This window comes from Gobio gobio, assembly GCF_949357685.1.
Source record: "Gobio gobio genome assembly, chromosome: 18".
NCBI lineage: Eukaryota > Metazoa > Chordata > Actinopteri > Cypriniformes > Gobionidae > Gobio > Gobio gobio.
In genome coordinates, this window is record NC_137111.1 from 36,651,685 (window position 1) to 36,668,489 (window position 16,805).

At 38.8% G+C, this 16,805-nt stretch overlaps 1 protein-coding gene across 1 annotated transcript in view; it reads left to right on the forward strand.

Annotated features, from left to right (window-relative positions):
- The window catches only part of kiaa1109 (KIAA1109), a 57,775-nt gene extending 41,862 nt beyond the window's left edge, over positions 1 to 15,913 (forward strand). Inside the window, 19 exon segments of the mRNA XM_079842274.1 lie at positions 171 to 351; positions 660 to 843; positions 2,034 to 2,192; positions 2,316 to 2,455; positions 2,535 to 2,733; positions 3,234 to 3,437; positions 3,556 to 3,732; positions 4,401 to 4,538; positions 6,314 to 6,529; positions 6,630 to 6,783; positions 6,901 to 7,058; positions 8,206 to 8,395; positions 8,499 to 8,716; positions 8,815 to 9,066; positions 9,149 to 9,352; positions 11,443 to 11,637; positions 11,771 to 11,905; positions 11,987 to 12,155; positions 14,788 to 15,913. Coding sequence (XP_079698400.1) covers positions 171 to 351; positions 660 to 843; positions 2,034 to 2,192; positions 2,316 to 2,455; positions 2,535 to 2,733; positions 3,234 to 3,437; positions 3,556 to 3,732; positions 4,401 to 4,538; positions 6,314 to 6,529; positions 6,630 to 6,783; positions 6,901 to 7,058; positions 8,206 to 8,395; positions 8,499 to 8,716; positions 8,815 to 9,066; positions 9,149 to 9,352; positions 11,443 to 11,637; positions 11,771 to 11,905; positions 11,987 to 12,155; positions 14,788 to 15,007 — 3,493 coding nt within the window. The 3' untranslated portion in view covers positions 15,008 to 15,913.
- Positions 15,914 to 16,805: the final 892 nt, after the last annotated feature.

Genomic DNA, 16,805 nt, shown 5'->3' on the forward strand with positions numbered 1-16,805 from the left:
AAAAAAACAAACATTGACTTCAGGAACTGTAAGTGCTAAAATGCTAACTCGTTTCCAAGTTTTGGCCTACAAGAATACATCATCCATGCAGAGCTCCATTCTTCTGGATTTAATCTTGATCAGGGCTGTGAAGTGTTTCTGTGTGTCTAAAATATCTCTCTGTTGTTTAGGAGTTGTGAGCGGAGCTCAAGGAGTCTGGACCAGGACTCCCCTCCTAAGAAGCGAAAGCTGCAGCACAGTTTAGGCTCGAGCTCTCATCTGCTGAATGCTAAGCGAGTACCCACCTCTCTGCAGAGCAAGACCAGTGACATTGAAACCACTATCTTCTACATCCCTGGAGTGGATGTTAAGGTCTGCAGTGGATCTTATGATATGGTTTAAGTAAAGCCGATTGCACACAGAAGGATTTAATCTACAATTTTTTCCATCTGAGACTTTTTGGGTCACCACATAAAACCCTCTCAAATACACTCTATCTACTATTTAAATGCCCCTGATTTGCACTTGCATTCATGCAACCAATATTTCTGATTACTATACTCAACTGCTGCAATGTTACAAATGTAAAACTGCAGTAGACCTAAATGGATGCAGTAATGTACACTTTTCATGACTGCTTAACTGTAGTGCTCATCAACCCCTCTCTTGTCTGTTTACAGCTGCATTACAACTCTAAAATGCTGAAGACGGAGTCGCCCAATGCCTCGCGTGGATCTTCCCTTCCCAGAACCCTTTCCAAAGAGTCCAAACTGTATGGTATGAGAGACGCACCCTCACCACCAACCTCAGGCCCAGGCAGGATTAACACACTCCTCCCTCCCCCTCCCCCTCCTCTCCCTTCAGGTACACACTCTTTTCATTTGTCGTCCTCTGCTGCTGGCTTCCTGCATGCGCTTTGCCTCATATGTGTCACTGGAGCCCACAGCTCTGAGCTTGACTGTTGCGCACAACTATCTAGGATCTGGTTTCACAGTTGCCACTCTGCAGGATCTTTTTTTCCGCTGTGGTTCTGTGTTGTTTTTAATGCTGCTCTGACGATGATTGGTTTGAGACAAGCTTCCATTATTAGTTTTATAATGTTATTGGCAGCAATTTTATTTTACTTATTGTTTTTCTGTTTGTTCTCTTTCTCTGTTTTTTCTTTCTCTTGCTGACGTCAACTAAAACTAGAAAATAAGTCATAGTATATACAGTACCGGTCAAAAGTCTGAAGTCGGTCAGAATTATTATTATTTTTAACACCAAGGCTGCATTTATTTGATCAAAAATACAGTAAAAAGAGTAATATTGTGAAATATTACAATAAAAACGTAATATTTTATTATATTTGAAAATGTAATTTATTTCTATGATGCAAAGCTGAATTTTCAGCATCATTACTCCAGTGTCACATGATCGTTCAGAAATCATGCTAATATGCTGATTTGCTGCTCAAGAAACATTTCATAATATTATCAATGTTGAAAACATTTGTGCTGATAAATATTTTTGTGGAAACTGTGATAATTATTTTTAGAATTCTTGGATGAATAGAAAGTTAAAAATAATTTATTTGTAATACAAATATTTTGTAACCTTATTAATGTCTTTGCTATCACTTGCTGTCCTTGACCTGAACAAAAGTATTAATTTCTTTTAAAAAACGTACTTACTGACCCCCCAAACTGTTGAACGGTAGTGTATATTAGTAAAAAAAATATATATATAATAATTTATAGTAAGTAACAGTAAAACCTCAGTTTTTACAGAAAAATGTAAAAATATTTTGTTTTTTTACTCAGCCTCATGTTTCTCTGAGCTCAACACAAAATGGATTTTAGGTTGAATGTTCAAGGTTCTCTTTTCCATATAAACAATTCTTGGGTGTTTTGGCTGCCCTGTTGTGCATCATGCGTATTACATGCATGCTGGAGGTGCATTAGGTGCCATATTGCATCCTGCTCTGAATCTTTAGCTTTCAGTGCATGATAATTTGGCAGCAAAGAAGGATTGTTCTCAACTTTGTGTGTGTGTGTGTGTGTGTGTGTGTGCAGCTAAAGGTAAGAGTGTAGGTGTGAAGATGGCTAAGCTGTATGCATGGGTAGCCCTGCAGACACTGCCAGAGGAAATGGTCATCAGCCCATGTCTGCTGGACTTCCTGGAGAAAGCGCTGGAGACAATTCCCATCACACCAGTCGACAGGAACTACACAAGTCAGTCTGGTTTCAGATTTATCATTTGTCCCTTGAATAATCACTTGAATCACAATTCTGGGAGGTTTTTGTGTGTGTGGATACTTTATGTTGATATTAATATGTGTGTGGGTGTTTGTGTAGACCTCAATGTTCCTGAGGAGGATGTTGGTCACTTTGATTCTGTGGAACCTTTGGAGGAGTCTCAGGTGTCTCTTGTGTCATCTTCTGCATATCCATACTCCTCCTTCCCTGTGGATGTGGTAGTTTATGTCAGGGTGCAGGTATACCAGAGTTCCTTCATTTGTACTCGCTAGTGACCACTCAGAGCAGTTGGTTTATTTCATTGTGTTTGTTTCTCAGCCATCTCAGATCCGGTTCAGTTGTCTGCCCATGTCTCGAGTGGAGTGCATGCTGAAACTTCCTTCTCTGGACCTGGTCTTCTCATCCAATAGGGGTGAACTTGAGCCCACCAGTGCCACCCATCCGCCTGAGGGCCAACAGACGCCTTCCTCCACACCTCCATCTGTACACAATGCCAACAGAGTGCCTGGAAGCAAAGGTATGGATGTACGGTCACTGTGATTTTTGAATTGATGAATTGATTGATGTTCCTGGATCATGGAGAGATATGAAACTGCTCTTTTAATTTCTTAAAATAAACACAATTACATAGATTATTCTTGAACTGACCAAAGTATTTAAAGGGAGAAGATTAGATTAAAACATTTTAACATTAGACGTTACATTTATTACTTATTTATTCATTACTTAAATTTAGTTATGCATGACACTTAACACTGCATAGAACGGAAGAGAGGCTCTCGGGAGTTCACGTAAACGTCACATGCTTTTGATTTTAGGCAATTTTAGATTTTGCTTTTAGATTTTGAGTCTATAGGCTTTCATAAACAACCTAGGAAGTTGGGCAAGGTCTTGTTTTCGAAGTTTCTTTACAATAAAAAAGTGATTAATACATGAAATACGTGAACATTCGTACATATCGCCCCTTTAATGGTGTATTGACTAATGGTAATCATTGTAAATTTTTCCATCCCTCAGGTCCATCCACAGGATTAGGCAGTCCTCTGGGGCGGAGTCGCCACCACAGCAGCCAATCAGATCTAACAGGCCAACCGATTAACTCATCAGGTCTGAGTTTCACTGCCTGTATGTCAGATTTCTCACTGTATGTGTTTCATCCTTATGGAGCCGGCAAACAGAAATCTGCAGTTACTGGCCTTCCGCCTGGACCAGGACCACTGGGTGAGAGCCCCATGCAAAGACGTTACTCAGAAATATTGTGATGGTTTATAAGTAATATAATTCTCTTTACAGTATATCAAAGTTTATAAGATTCTGACGATGACTTTGGTTCTTTCAGGAGCAGTGGACGAAGAGGCCTCTTCAGTGACGGGCAGGAAAGATTCTCTCTCCATCAACTTGGAGTTTGTGAAAGTCAGTCTTTCCAGGATGAGACGAACAGGATGTCCAGCATTTATTGATACTTCCATTGCCAGCAAGGGTGGGAAGATGGACACCACTCTTATCAACATCTCAGGTGAGTAATTCAAAATTAAATGCTGGGATATCCTTCAGGATGTCGGATTGTATCACTTTACTAAAGCCTTCTACGACTGTATGACACTACTGTTAAATGACTGTTCAAATGTTTGGGGTCAGTAATCAAATAAAAAAAAAAAAAATTATATTTTTATTCAGCTAGAACTATTTTAAATCGATCAAAAGTGACCGTAAATGCATGTATAATGTTACAAGATTTATATTTCAAATAAATGCTGTTCTTTTGAACTTTCAATTCATCAAAGTATCCTGAAAACAAAAAATATTAAGCAGCACAACTGTTCAAAATCGATAATCATTGAAAAGTGTTTCTTGAGCACCAAATCAGCATATTAGAATGATTTCTGCAGGATCATGTGACACTTAAGACTAATGAGTAATGATGCTGAAAATCCAGCTTTGCCATCACAGGAATAAGGCACATTTTATATTGTATACAAATAGAAAATAGTTATTATAAATTGTAATAATATTTCACAATATTACTGTTTTACTGTATTTTTGTGCATAAGAGACTTCTTTCAGAAAAACATAAAAAAAAAGTATTTTCAACCCTAAACTTTTGAAATGAAGTGTGTTTAACTATAATTCAGTTGTTTCAGTAACTAATTTATGACAATGTGTGTGTATGTTTTGTTTTACTAGCGGTGTGTGATATCGGTTCTGCATCCTTCAAGTACGACATGAGACGTCTGAGTGAGATTCTTGCGTTCCCACGAGCTTGGTACCGCAGAAGCATTGCCAGGAGATTGTTTCTAGGCGACCAGACCATTAACTTACCAGGTTATACATGTATACTCTCAACATTACACTGCTGTTCAAAAGTTTGGAATCCCCATTAAGTTTTTGGAAGAAATTGATGCTTCTGTTCACAAAAGTAGCATTTAATTGACCAACAAATCAGTAACGAAAATGGCAACATTGTAAATTATTATTGAGATATTAAATGGGTGTTATATTTTTTTTTTTTACATATTCTATTCAGAATTGAAAAAGTTGTGCTACTGAAGTGTGGCAATCACAATACAATGTTTTTCAGTTGCTGGAGCATACTTCCATTTCTGAAATCCGTTTTTGGTGTCACACATTTCATCATTCTGTTGTTATTTTGAGATATAAAGGCCATTTCATGCACTGCTGTCTAGAAAGAAGAAAGCAAACTGTATGTAACCATGACAGATGCCTGCTGGACAACAACGTGCAGTTTGAGAAAGCAACCCTTCACTGGTGCTCAGCGTACATGCCAAACAGCAGTTTCATCTGCAACAGTGAAGAGATGCCTTTTAGGCAGAATTTAATAGACAAAGCTACATTTGAAACTAGAGAAAAGGAGTAGAAAAGGCAAAAGGAAAAGAGCATTGTGATTGGATGAAGCTAAGTTTGGGGTATTGAGCTGTTTAAAGGGATAGTTCACCATGTATTCACCCTCATGTCATTCAAAACCCATAACACTGTCGAAAGTCCAGGTAATTAAAACTTAGAAGATCCAAAAAGGCTTCGTAAAAACAAATTCATATGAATCAAGCGGTTCAAATTGCTTTATAAAATGAACAGATTTAATTTAGCCTTTTACGTCTAAACAATGATTGACACGCATGCACAGAGCACATCACACATGATGAACATGGAAGCTCAAACATGCATGTGATGCGTGAGAACCAATGAGGTTTGTTCTTGCACAGACAAGCTTTCCTGTTTGCTATATGTGGAACGTTCTATGTATGTGTGTTTATATGTGAATAAAAGCCTAAATAATATTTGTTCAACATATGAAGCGATCACATATCTTCACAAGCAATGTTGGGTGTAACTAAGTAATTAGTTACTGTAATTTAATTACTTTTCCCTTGAAAAAGTAAAGTAAGGGATTACTCTTATTTTTTTCTGTAATTTAATTAGTTACTTCTGATGTAATGGAACTAAATACTGTGTATAGACTGTCTGTGGAACAATTATATATATAATACAATAGTGGAATTAACATAAAAATGTATCCTCACATTTTTAATACTTTGGTCAGTTAATAAGAATAATTTATGCCGTTTTATATTATTTATTTGAATTAATTGAATCACTTAACTAGTCGAGGTTGATTATAGGATTTAGAAAGTAATTAGTAATTTGTACGGTAATCTAATTACACTATAAAAGATGTAATTAGTAACTTGTAATTAATTACTTTTTTATAGTAACTTACCCAACACTGTTCAAAAGTCTTTGATTGACCAAAAAATTTTGTTTTATGAGGCATTTATGAGCTTTTTGGATCTTCCAAGTATTGGTTATGGACTTTCAATGGAGGGATACGATATTTTGAAAGTCTAAGGGGTTTGGAACGACATGGGGGTGAGAAAATAATTTAATTTTCACTTTTGGATGAACTATCTTTTTAGGAATTGCTTCAGAAAGCATGAGATTAAAATTAACCTGAATATCTTAATAAAAGTCCCAACTTTTGAACAGTAATGTACATCCACTCTCCTGTTTCCAGTCATCTTGCATCTTCAAATGAATGGTGGAAAGCATTGATGATAACTGCTATAAAATGTGTGTTGTAGCCTCAGGTCCTGCCACGCCAGACTCTGTGGAGAGCATCGCCCAGCACCTGTCTCCTGAGTCAAGCCGAAAAGCGTACTGGAGGACGTGGGACGGCCAATCCACTCAGCACCCCACCTCCTCTGTCTTCACTGATGCCACACCAAGCCACGCACACCTCAAATCACCTGCAACTGGACGTTCCCGCAGCGTGTCTGACTCCTCAGCACCACGCAGAGGTACACATACATGCCGCTAGAGGTTTGATGATGATGTGCAGCTTTGTGGCTCTATGAACCTTACATAAAAAAAAACTATTGTGTCTGTGTGTCTCTACAGACTCTGTCACCAAGACCTCCACCCCATCGTTTCGGAACGGAAAAACAGCAGCAGCACAGCAGGGTTCACCATGGGAGACACTGGTGGTGTTCGCCATCAACCTTAAACAGCTTAATGTCCAGATGAACATGAGCAATGTCATGGGCAACAATACGTACGTGAGACCTACAGAAACTATTTGATTAGTGCAGCTGTTAACATGCTTAATATCTCTCTGTTTGATGTCTATTTATGAATGTGTGTGTGTGTGTGTGTGTGTGTGTTTAAACAGTTGGACAACGAGTGGGCTGAAGAGTCAGGGCCGCCTGTCAGTGGGCAGTAACCGAGATCGTGAGATCAGCATGTCTGTCGGACTGGGTCGCTCCAAACTGGATTCCAAAGGAGGAGTGGTGGGTGGGAACATTGACGTTAACACACTGGAGATGGTCTGTAAGTATACTTTAATTAATTCATTATTTGTTTTTCCTGAATACACAGTTTCTCTAATTATTAGACATATTTCTAATAGTGTTATAATAACCAGTTACAACAGCTATCAAAACAAATTTCAGTTTTCAGATAGCTTTATAAAAATAAGTATTAATATTGACTGAATCTGTTGATTTTATATATTTAATAAATTAGAATGTTCTGTTAAACGGTGTTCCTCAACCATGGTCCATAAAATGTTAAATGATACAGTAGTATAATATTAGTATAAAAGTATAATATTTTTAGCATATTTTAATATAAATCATATGTACTACTATCAATTCATTATTTATGAATTGTTATTTAAATACATATTTCTACAGGCGAGTTTCTGTAAATACGGTATGCTGTGTATGATAACGTTTATGGGTAATTCATACTGAAAAATGTAATGTATTTGTTAAACTAGGAAGGAAATTGAAATTTAAGGGGAACACTTTATTTTACGATGTCCTTGTTACATCAAGTATGTTACATGTACTTTCATAGTAATATCACAAACAGTAAATTATGCATAATTATATGCAATTAACCGAACCCTAATCCTATACTAAGTACATGTTGTTGATTAATATTACTCAGTACGTAAATACATAATTACACTGTAACAATGACACCTTAAAACAAAGTGTAAACAAGTGTACTCTCTTTCTAAATGCAAGTTATTGATCTTCTATGCAAATGAATCATATATGCATATTTTTCTTTTAACCTCGTAATTTAATTAAGATGTCATAACTTAATTAACTTCTCACTGGTGACATATGTTGGAATTAAAAACCCTGCCCTTTACTTACAATCGACTGCAAGCTCCATTCAAACATTAAATCAACAACTGAACGATAGAACTAAGTCTCCACCCTGCATTTTTTTGATGATCCATTACACTCGAATGTTCGTCATCAGATATACGTCAAAAATCTGCTTCTAATTAATAAATACAATAAATACAAATACACTTAGAGCATGTATGACTTTAATTTCTTTAATTGAAATTCATGAGAGGAATTGCATATGAAAAGACTTCTTTTTTCATTTCTGTATGGCACACAACCCTGGTGTCTGGTCATCCTCTTCAGTAACTGAAAACCGATTGTTCTTCTAGCCCACATTTCAGAACATCCAAATCAGCAGCCCAGCCATAAGATTCAGATCACCATGGGCTCCACAGAGGCCCGGCTGGACTATATGGGTTCCAGTATATTAATGGGCATCTTCAGTAACGCTGACCTGCAACTGCAGGATGAGTGGAAAGTGAACCTTTGCACGACAGAGGCCAGTCTATCTGAGAAAAGGTAAGGTTATAAGAACTGCCAATCATACTAGCTTATCAACTGAAAGAAATGTAGGAGACTACCTCAACCATAACAAACATTCTCTGATGTGCGTCTCCTCCAGTGAGATCTTTGTACATGGAGACTTGCAGTGGGACATATTCCAGGTGATCATCTCCCGCTCCACCACCCCTGACCTGATAAAGATCGGCATGAAGTTGCAGGAGTTCTTCACACAGCAGTTTGACACCAGCAAGCGAGCCCTGTCCACCTGGGGTCCGGTGCCCTACAATCCTCCAAAAACCCCGGTCATCAACATGGACAAAGGAGCAGCTGAACTCTGTTAGTGTCCTTGTGACCATTTTACTTGTAAAATAATGTAATTTCATTAACAACAAAATTGTAAAGACCAACATAAATGTTTTTTTTTCCCCTCTCAGATATGGACGCAGCTCATCACAGACATTGGCCCAACGTTTTGAAGATGGTGGCTGGATGTCACATTTCCCTCTTCCAGATGCCCCTCCCAGAGGATGCTGTGCAGCTGGGCGGCTCGATGAGTCTCCATGGCAACCACATGACTCTGGCTTGTTTCCATGGGCCCAACTTCCGTTCCAAGTCCTGGGTTCTGTTCCATCTGGAAGAGCCTAACATCGCCTTCTGGACTGAAGCACAGAAGATCTGGGAGGATGGTACAGACACAGTGCTAATTTTCTGTCCATCCATTCAACCATCATGTCCATTCCAACTAACAGGTTGTGTTTTTTTGTCTAGGCTCCAGTGATGATTCTACATATATAGTTCAAACCCTTGACTTTCACCTTGGGCATAATACCATGGTAACCAAGCCTTGTGGTGCTCTGGAGAGCCCAATGGCAACCATCACTAAGGTTACCCGCCGTCGTCATGAAAACCCTCCGCATGGGGTGGCTACAGTCAAAGAATGGTTTAACTATGTCACTGCCATGAGGAACGAAGGTAAATGATGCATACTTAATGTCTCTGTTCCAAACCTAGTGAGCTGCCTTGCAGTCTGTTGCCTATATTGTAATATCATAAATATTCTGGTTGACACTCCAACATAATAGGGGGTGGTATTGCAAAAAAACAACAACAAAAAACATGACGCAGTGTGTAGTTACTACTGCCACACACTACTACTGCTAGGTGACAGACACTTCTATAAAAAAAAAAAAATTCCGCCAGTGTGGGAGTTTTCAAATTCTGTAAAAAAAAAAGGGCTGTTAGACGCCCCAGTTTGCAGGAAGTGGAGATCAACAGTAAGCACTTTTGTACACCTATGGTTACTAGTGCTAATTTTGTTGTTCATCAAAAAATTTCATCAGTGAATAAGGTCATTGAACAATAACTATGACTATATCAACATGCAATATTATTGATAAATAAAAAGGTAAGTGAAAAAATAAAAACTTTACCAAAATAAAAAATATGTGTGCAAATATTGCAGACTGCTGAACAAGCGTCTACTACAAGCTTTCATGTTTGCGGTTGTGAATGGTTTAAATCCCCCAATCAGAGCTTTTCTGTTAAAAGGATACATTATCTTCCTGAGTTTTAATCTTTGCAATCTGGTAACCATGTGCACGCCTCTCTCTACACTGCGGAAGCATATCATTCAGCCCGTCTGTGTTCTGTAACGAGCCGCTTGTGTTGTATACTGTGGCTAAATCTGCGATCAAACCTTCACAGTGACGAACTGTAATAAATCCAAACATTGATCTCGACTATATTGTTTGCGATTGCGAATGCATGCACTTATGCAACCTCTGTGTGGCAGTACAAAGTCTATTTTGCTATTGTTTTAATAGAAAAACATGAATGTAATTTAGAATTATTAGGATTACTATTATTATTTTAATTTTTGATAGAAGTTTTTTGTTTTACCAGGTTTCATAATGTAGACAGAGTGTATGTTAATTTATATGATAAATAGCCTATAATAAATCAGCACACTAGATGAGGTCAGTTTTTTGAGTTTCAGTTTGTGCTTTATAGGTTAAAGTGCAATAAATCTGTTGAAATGTCAAAATAAATTTCTCATTATAATTATAATTTGAGAAAAATAATCATTATCAATTTAACCATTATGCTGAAAGTTGTTTAGTCAAATTTTAGTAGACTAAACAAAACCAGGACCAGGCTGACTAAGTATAATAAAAAACAAAAAGTATCCAAGACCTAAATAAAAAAAATTGCTGACAAAATTAACACTAATGGTTACACTCAACACCTATTCAGAACTGTAGCATACTAATAGCATATTTCCCCCACACATTTCTATAAATATTGCGATTTAATATTATCATGATTTCTTTTGGCCACAATAATCGCGTAATGACAATCTGATATCGTAACAGCTCTATCCTGCACGTGAACTGCAGAAGAGTAGATTTTAAATTCATTTTCAAAGATTTTTTCATTAGCATGTCGCTAAGCTAAAAACACACCACTTACAAACATGTAAATGCACATTTACACACATTTTGGGTAGACGTACATTTTTTTTATCAAATTTAAACAATTAGGTGGTTATACTTCTCAGAATTGAGTGAATTGTAAGTATATTTGTTCGGAATTGACATTCACTTAATTCTCCAATATATCAAAAGCAAGAACAGAGCCTCTGCTTTTAGACAACACATTTTTAATGTAGCTTCATGCATTCTTTTAAAAAAAATTACTTTTATCAACACTTTAACGTGGGTATGTTTAATTGAAAAAACAACATTTTGAATAAAAAGTTGAGAAAATAGTGTTGTTGTTTTTTTCAAAGAAAGATTCAGAAGTTGCGTAATAGCGCCCCCTGCCGTATAAAACACAGAAAGCTGGAAAATTCCGTCAACGTAGGGCACAACGCTCCGTTGTCATAAATGACAGAACATTCTGTCAATGGCGGGGAAAGAGATAAAATGCTGTCTATAAAGGCAGCTCACTAAAGTTTTAGAACAGAGCTAGTGTAAAGACATATTGTTTATGATTACCATATTTCATGTTCTTGAAATGGAATATTATTTTCCTTGAAATAATTCTCTCTTTTCTTGTGTCAGAGCTGAACTTGTTGCGTAACGTGGATGCAAACAACTCCGAAAGTGGCGCGACAGCAAAGAGCTCCAGCCTTCTGAGCGGCTTCAGGGGCTCCTCCAGCTACAACCACGAAACAGAGACCATCTTCGCCCTTCCCAAAATGCAACTCGAGTTCAAATCCATTCATGTACAAGACCCAGAGGAACCTACTCTCAGTGGTACAGACTAATAACCTGCCAGATTTTCTGGTAGCCTCTGGCAGCTACATTGCTATTGTTTATTCCTAAGGTTTCTAGACCCTTGTGAAGCCTGTATAGTGTGAAACCTCGCTGACTCTGAGCTGTGTTGCAGATGCCGGCAGTAAGCCCAAAGTGGAGTGCAGTGTGGTCACTGAGTTCACCGATCACATCTGTGTCACCATGGATGCAGAGCTCATCATGTTCCTGCATGACCTGGTGTCAGCATACCTTAAAGAAAAGGAGAAAGGTGAGATCATGAAATCCAGATTCACTCTGTTTCCTTTCTTCATAAATGTCCCTTGTCGCTGAGCATGTGCTTGTGTTGCAGCTCTCTTTGCACCGCGTATCTTCGCATCGCGACCTGGTCAGAAGAGCCCCACCGCGCAGCAGGATGACGGGTCATCAGAGAACAAGGAAAAGGAAGAGGGAGTGAACTACGCCACAGTGGACTGGAGAGAGTTCCTCTGCAACACATGGCATCTGGAGCCCACACTACGGTAACACTGTTGTCACATGACCTCAACTCATGTTCCACACAGACCTAGCTGATGTCTCAAATCAAATAGACAGTTGCTGTGCGGATCTGTGCTGGTTGCTAGGATGTTGCTAAGCAGTTTTTAAGGCATTCTGACTGGATGGTAAGGAGTAGCTAGGGTGTTCTGGTTGGTTGCTTTGGGGATTTGGGTGGTTTCTCAGATTTTGCTAGGTGGTAGTTAATGTTTTCTGACTGGGTGGTAGGGAGTAGCTAGAGTGTTCTGGCTGGTTGTTATAGAGGTTTCAAGGTGGTTGCTGGAGTGTTGCTAGGTGGTAGTCAAGGTTTTCTGACTAGATGGTAGGGAGTTGCTAGGGTGTTCTGGCTGGTTGCTGTGGGGATCTGGGTGGTTGATCGGGTGTTGCTAGGTGGTAGTTAAGGTTTTCTGACTCGATGGTAGGGAGTTGCTAGGGTGTTCTGGCTGGTTGCTGTGGGGATCTGGGGGGTTGATCGGGTGTTGCTTGGTGGTAGTTAAGGTTTTCTGACTCGATGGTAGGGAGTTGCTAGGGTGTTCTGGCTGGTTGCTGTGGGGATCTGGGTGGTTGATCGGGTGTTGCTAGGTGGTAGTTAAGGTTTTCTGACTCGATGGAAGGGAGTTGCTAGGGTGTTCTGGCTGGTTGCTGTGGGGATCTGGGTGGTTGATCGGGTGTTGCTAGGTGGTAGTTAAGGTTTTCTAACTAGATGGTAGGGAGTTGCTAGGGTGTTCTGGCTGGTTGCTGTGGGGATCTAGGTGGTTGCTTGTGGCAGTTAAAGGTGCTTTGTGTGTGTTTTAGCGGCATCTAGTGGTGAGGTTTTGAATTGCACCCCCAACACTCAACCCTCCCTTTCGGAGCACATAGAGAAGCTATGGGGGCCGACACAGGACAAAAGTATTGTTGTCGGAGAGAGCAGAGAGTGACCAGTGCTCGGTAGAGAAGTTTGTCCGTTTAGGGCTACTGTAGAAACATGACGGAGCAAGATAGTGACTTCACTGTAAGGGGACCCACGGGGTATGTAGATAGAAATGGCTCATTCTAAGGTAATAAAAACATAACTATGTTTTCAGTGGAGTAATGTACGGTTATGTATATTATATTGCATTTCTGTCAATATATATCCTCATAAAAACTACACACTGAACCTTTAAGGTTTTCTGACTGAATGGTAAGGTGTTGCTGTGGGGTTCTGACTGGTTTCTCAGATTTTGCGAGGTAGTGGTTACGTTTTTTTTGACTGGATGGTAGGGAGTTGCTGTGGGGTTCTGGGTGGTTGTTTTGGTGTTGTTAGGTGATGATAAATAACATTTTCTGAATGGATGGGTAGGAGTTGCTAGGGTGTTATGGTTGGTTGATACAAGTTCTAAGTAGTTCTTAGATGGTTTCTACAGTTTTTCTGCTGGATTCTAGGGTGTTGCTATAACCTAGCAACCACCCACAACACATTAGCGAGGGTTTTCATTATAGTTGCTATGGTGTTTTTATGTAGTTCTGTTTTCTAGGGAGTTGTTGGGGTGTTCTGAGTAGGTGCTTGCACTTTACTAGGTTGTTGCTGAATCATTGTGAGAGAGTTGCCAGAGTGTTCCTGAGTGGATGCTGGGCAGTTGCTAGGGTGTTCTGAGTTATTGCTAGGACATTTAAAGGGTTAGTTCACCCAAAAATGAAAATTAGCCCATGATTTACTCACCCTCAAGTCATCCTAGGTGTATATGACATTCTTCTTTCAGACGAATAAAATCTGAGTTATATTAAAGTCCTTGCTAATCCAAGCTTTATAATGGCAGTGAATTGTTGCCTCGTTTATGAAGTCCATAAAAGTGCATCTATTCATCATATAACTGCTCCACGCGGCTCCAGGGGGTTAATAAAGGCCTTCTGAAGCGAAGAGGCGCGTTTGTGTGAGAATAATATCCATATTTAAAATTTTATAGACTAAAATAACTAACTTCCGGTGGATTGCTGTACGCAATTCGACGGCTAAAGAGTAACCCTTGAACCCTTGACGCATACGTATTGACAAACACAGAAGTACAGAGGATAGAGCAAAACACAGATCATGAAATAGTCTAAAACGAGAATTTTGCGGAGAAAAATGGCGGAGGTTTTTGTTATAAGAGAAGATCCCAATCTGCGAGAGGCATCAACTTGCGATGCTCCTATACATCGCATCAGGGGTTACTCCTTCGCCGTAAGTCGAATTTCGTACACCTTTCGGCCGGAAGTTAGTTATTTTAGTCTAGACATTTTTAAATATGGATATTTTTCTTACACAAAAGCAACACTTCGCTTCAGAAGGCCTTTTTAAAAACCCGGAGCCGTGTGGAGCAGTTATATGATGCAGAGATGCACTTTTATGGACTTCATAAACAAGGCAACAATTCACTGCCATTATAAGGCTTGGATTAGCCAGGACTTTTTAAATATAACTCCGACTATTTTATTCGTTTGAAAGAAAGATGACTTGAGGGTGAGTAAATCTTGGGCTAATTTTCATTTTTGGACATTGGTGGTTGGACATTGATAGGTGGTTATATGCGGTATACTTGCTCACTCCATACAAGTACATATTTCACCAACATTTAATGTCTGTAATAAAGTCATTTGACACATGGAATGTTTCAGGTTGATCTCGTGGACGGGCCGTAAGATCGACCCGGTGGGTGTGGACTACATTTTGCAGAAGCTGGGATTCCACCATGCCAGGACTACGATTCCCAAGTGGCTGCAGAGAGGAGTGATGGACCCTCTGGATAAAGTTCTGTCTGTTCTCATTAAGAAACTTGGCACGGCATTGCAGGATGAGAAAGAGAAGAAGGGTCAAAGAGACAAAGATGAGCATTAACTCTAACTAATACATTTCCGCTACCTGGAGCCATCTGTGTGAATTTATTTCTCTTTTTTTTACCTCGTCTGAAACCACTGGATTGATGGCAAACTACTGTACAGCACTCACAAACACATCAGCCATTGCTATACCGTGTGAACACTGTTTGCCCTGGTTCATACGGCTATAGCTCTTGGATGACTGAAAGTGTTTTTTCTTTTCTTTTTTTTTGTTTTGTACATTTGAATTTTCAGATCAAGTAAACATTGGATAGCTGCTGCTGAATGCCATTTGGACTTTTAACATGGATTAAACGCACTTACACGTCACTGGCACTAACAAATGAGCAGTGATCTTAAGCTACAGTATACAAGTGTGCTCTTGAAATCCGTTTACATGAGTTCAGAGGAGCGATACGCATCCTGTGTTCTTTCTCTGAGGTGAATATACTGCTGAATATTGCCAATCAGACTTTTTAAGTAGTTTTATTTAACATTTTAAGAGCAAACTATACAGGTAACCGCTGACCGGGTGGTAAAGTGTTCTTTTAGCCAGCAGAGGAAGTGTGAACATCCCTATGCCTAATTCCTTTGAGAGTGACCAAATTTTATGATGCCTGATTAACAACACATTTTGAGGGATGATATAGTGTAAATGCCTCAGATATTCCTGTGAATACATCAGAACCTCAGATTGTGCTGTGTAATGTGAACTGGCCTATAAAGCAAGGCTCTAACTTAAATAGACAAACAAAATGTAAATATCGTAAATGCATAAGCTGTTACCCATGATAGGCCTGTGGTGATAGTGTTTTTCCTTTTTTTTTGTTTTCATAATAAGTGCAATAGACCATTGTATGTACAGAGGTAAATATGTTCAATGTGCTGATTTCTTAACTGAATAAAATCATTACTACTAAAATGAATGAGACTTGCGAGTGACTTTCTCTTCCGCGTTATACTTCACTGATGTTAAAACTAAGTCGGGTTTTGTCGTGCTAATGGAAGATTGCCTTAGCGAATAACATTTTGCTGCATACTGCATAAGTGTAGTAGGTTATCTTGCTGCTCCATTAATCAAGAAAATGTTAGAAATAGACTGGTCAGAATGGCATATTATCAGTTGCAGAATCTATCTACATTGTGCACTTTATGTGTAGAATACCTGGAAGAGCACACTGAACAGAATGCTGTGTCCCATAATGCAGTGCTTTTTTTTTGCAGTGTGTAACAAAAACAAAAGTGTGTACATTTTTAATCGTTTAACTAAAGCTGAAACATTAGATTTAAGAACATGTAAATAATTTGCTAGTGAAATAAAGTTTAGGCACTGCAATTAATAAAACAAGGCATTACTAAAACAAAACATGAAAATCTAAGCTAAATATAAGGTTTAAATACTAATTAAAATAGCACAAGCACAACTTATTTTGTGCACATAAAACCGATTTTGCAGGTTTTCCTACTTACAAAGCATGTAGAAGTCAGTCACTTTTATCATAGGTACACTTCAACTGTGAGAGATGGAATCTAGAAAATCACATTGTATGATTTTTAAATAATTCATTTGCATTTTACTGCATGACAAGTATTTGATCACCTACCAACCAGTAAGAATTCCGGCTCTCACACACCTGTTTTAGCTCTCCTGTTCTCCACTCATTACCTGTATTAACTGCACCTGTTTGAACTCGTTGCCTGTATAAAAGACACCTGTCAACACACTCAATCAAACAGACTCCAACCTCTCCACAATGGCCAAGACCAGAGAGCTGTGTAAGGACATCAGGGCTACAAGACAATAGGCAAGCAGCTTG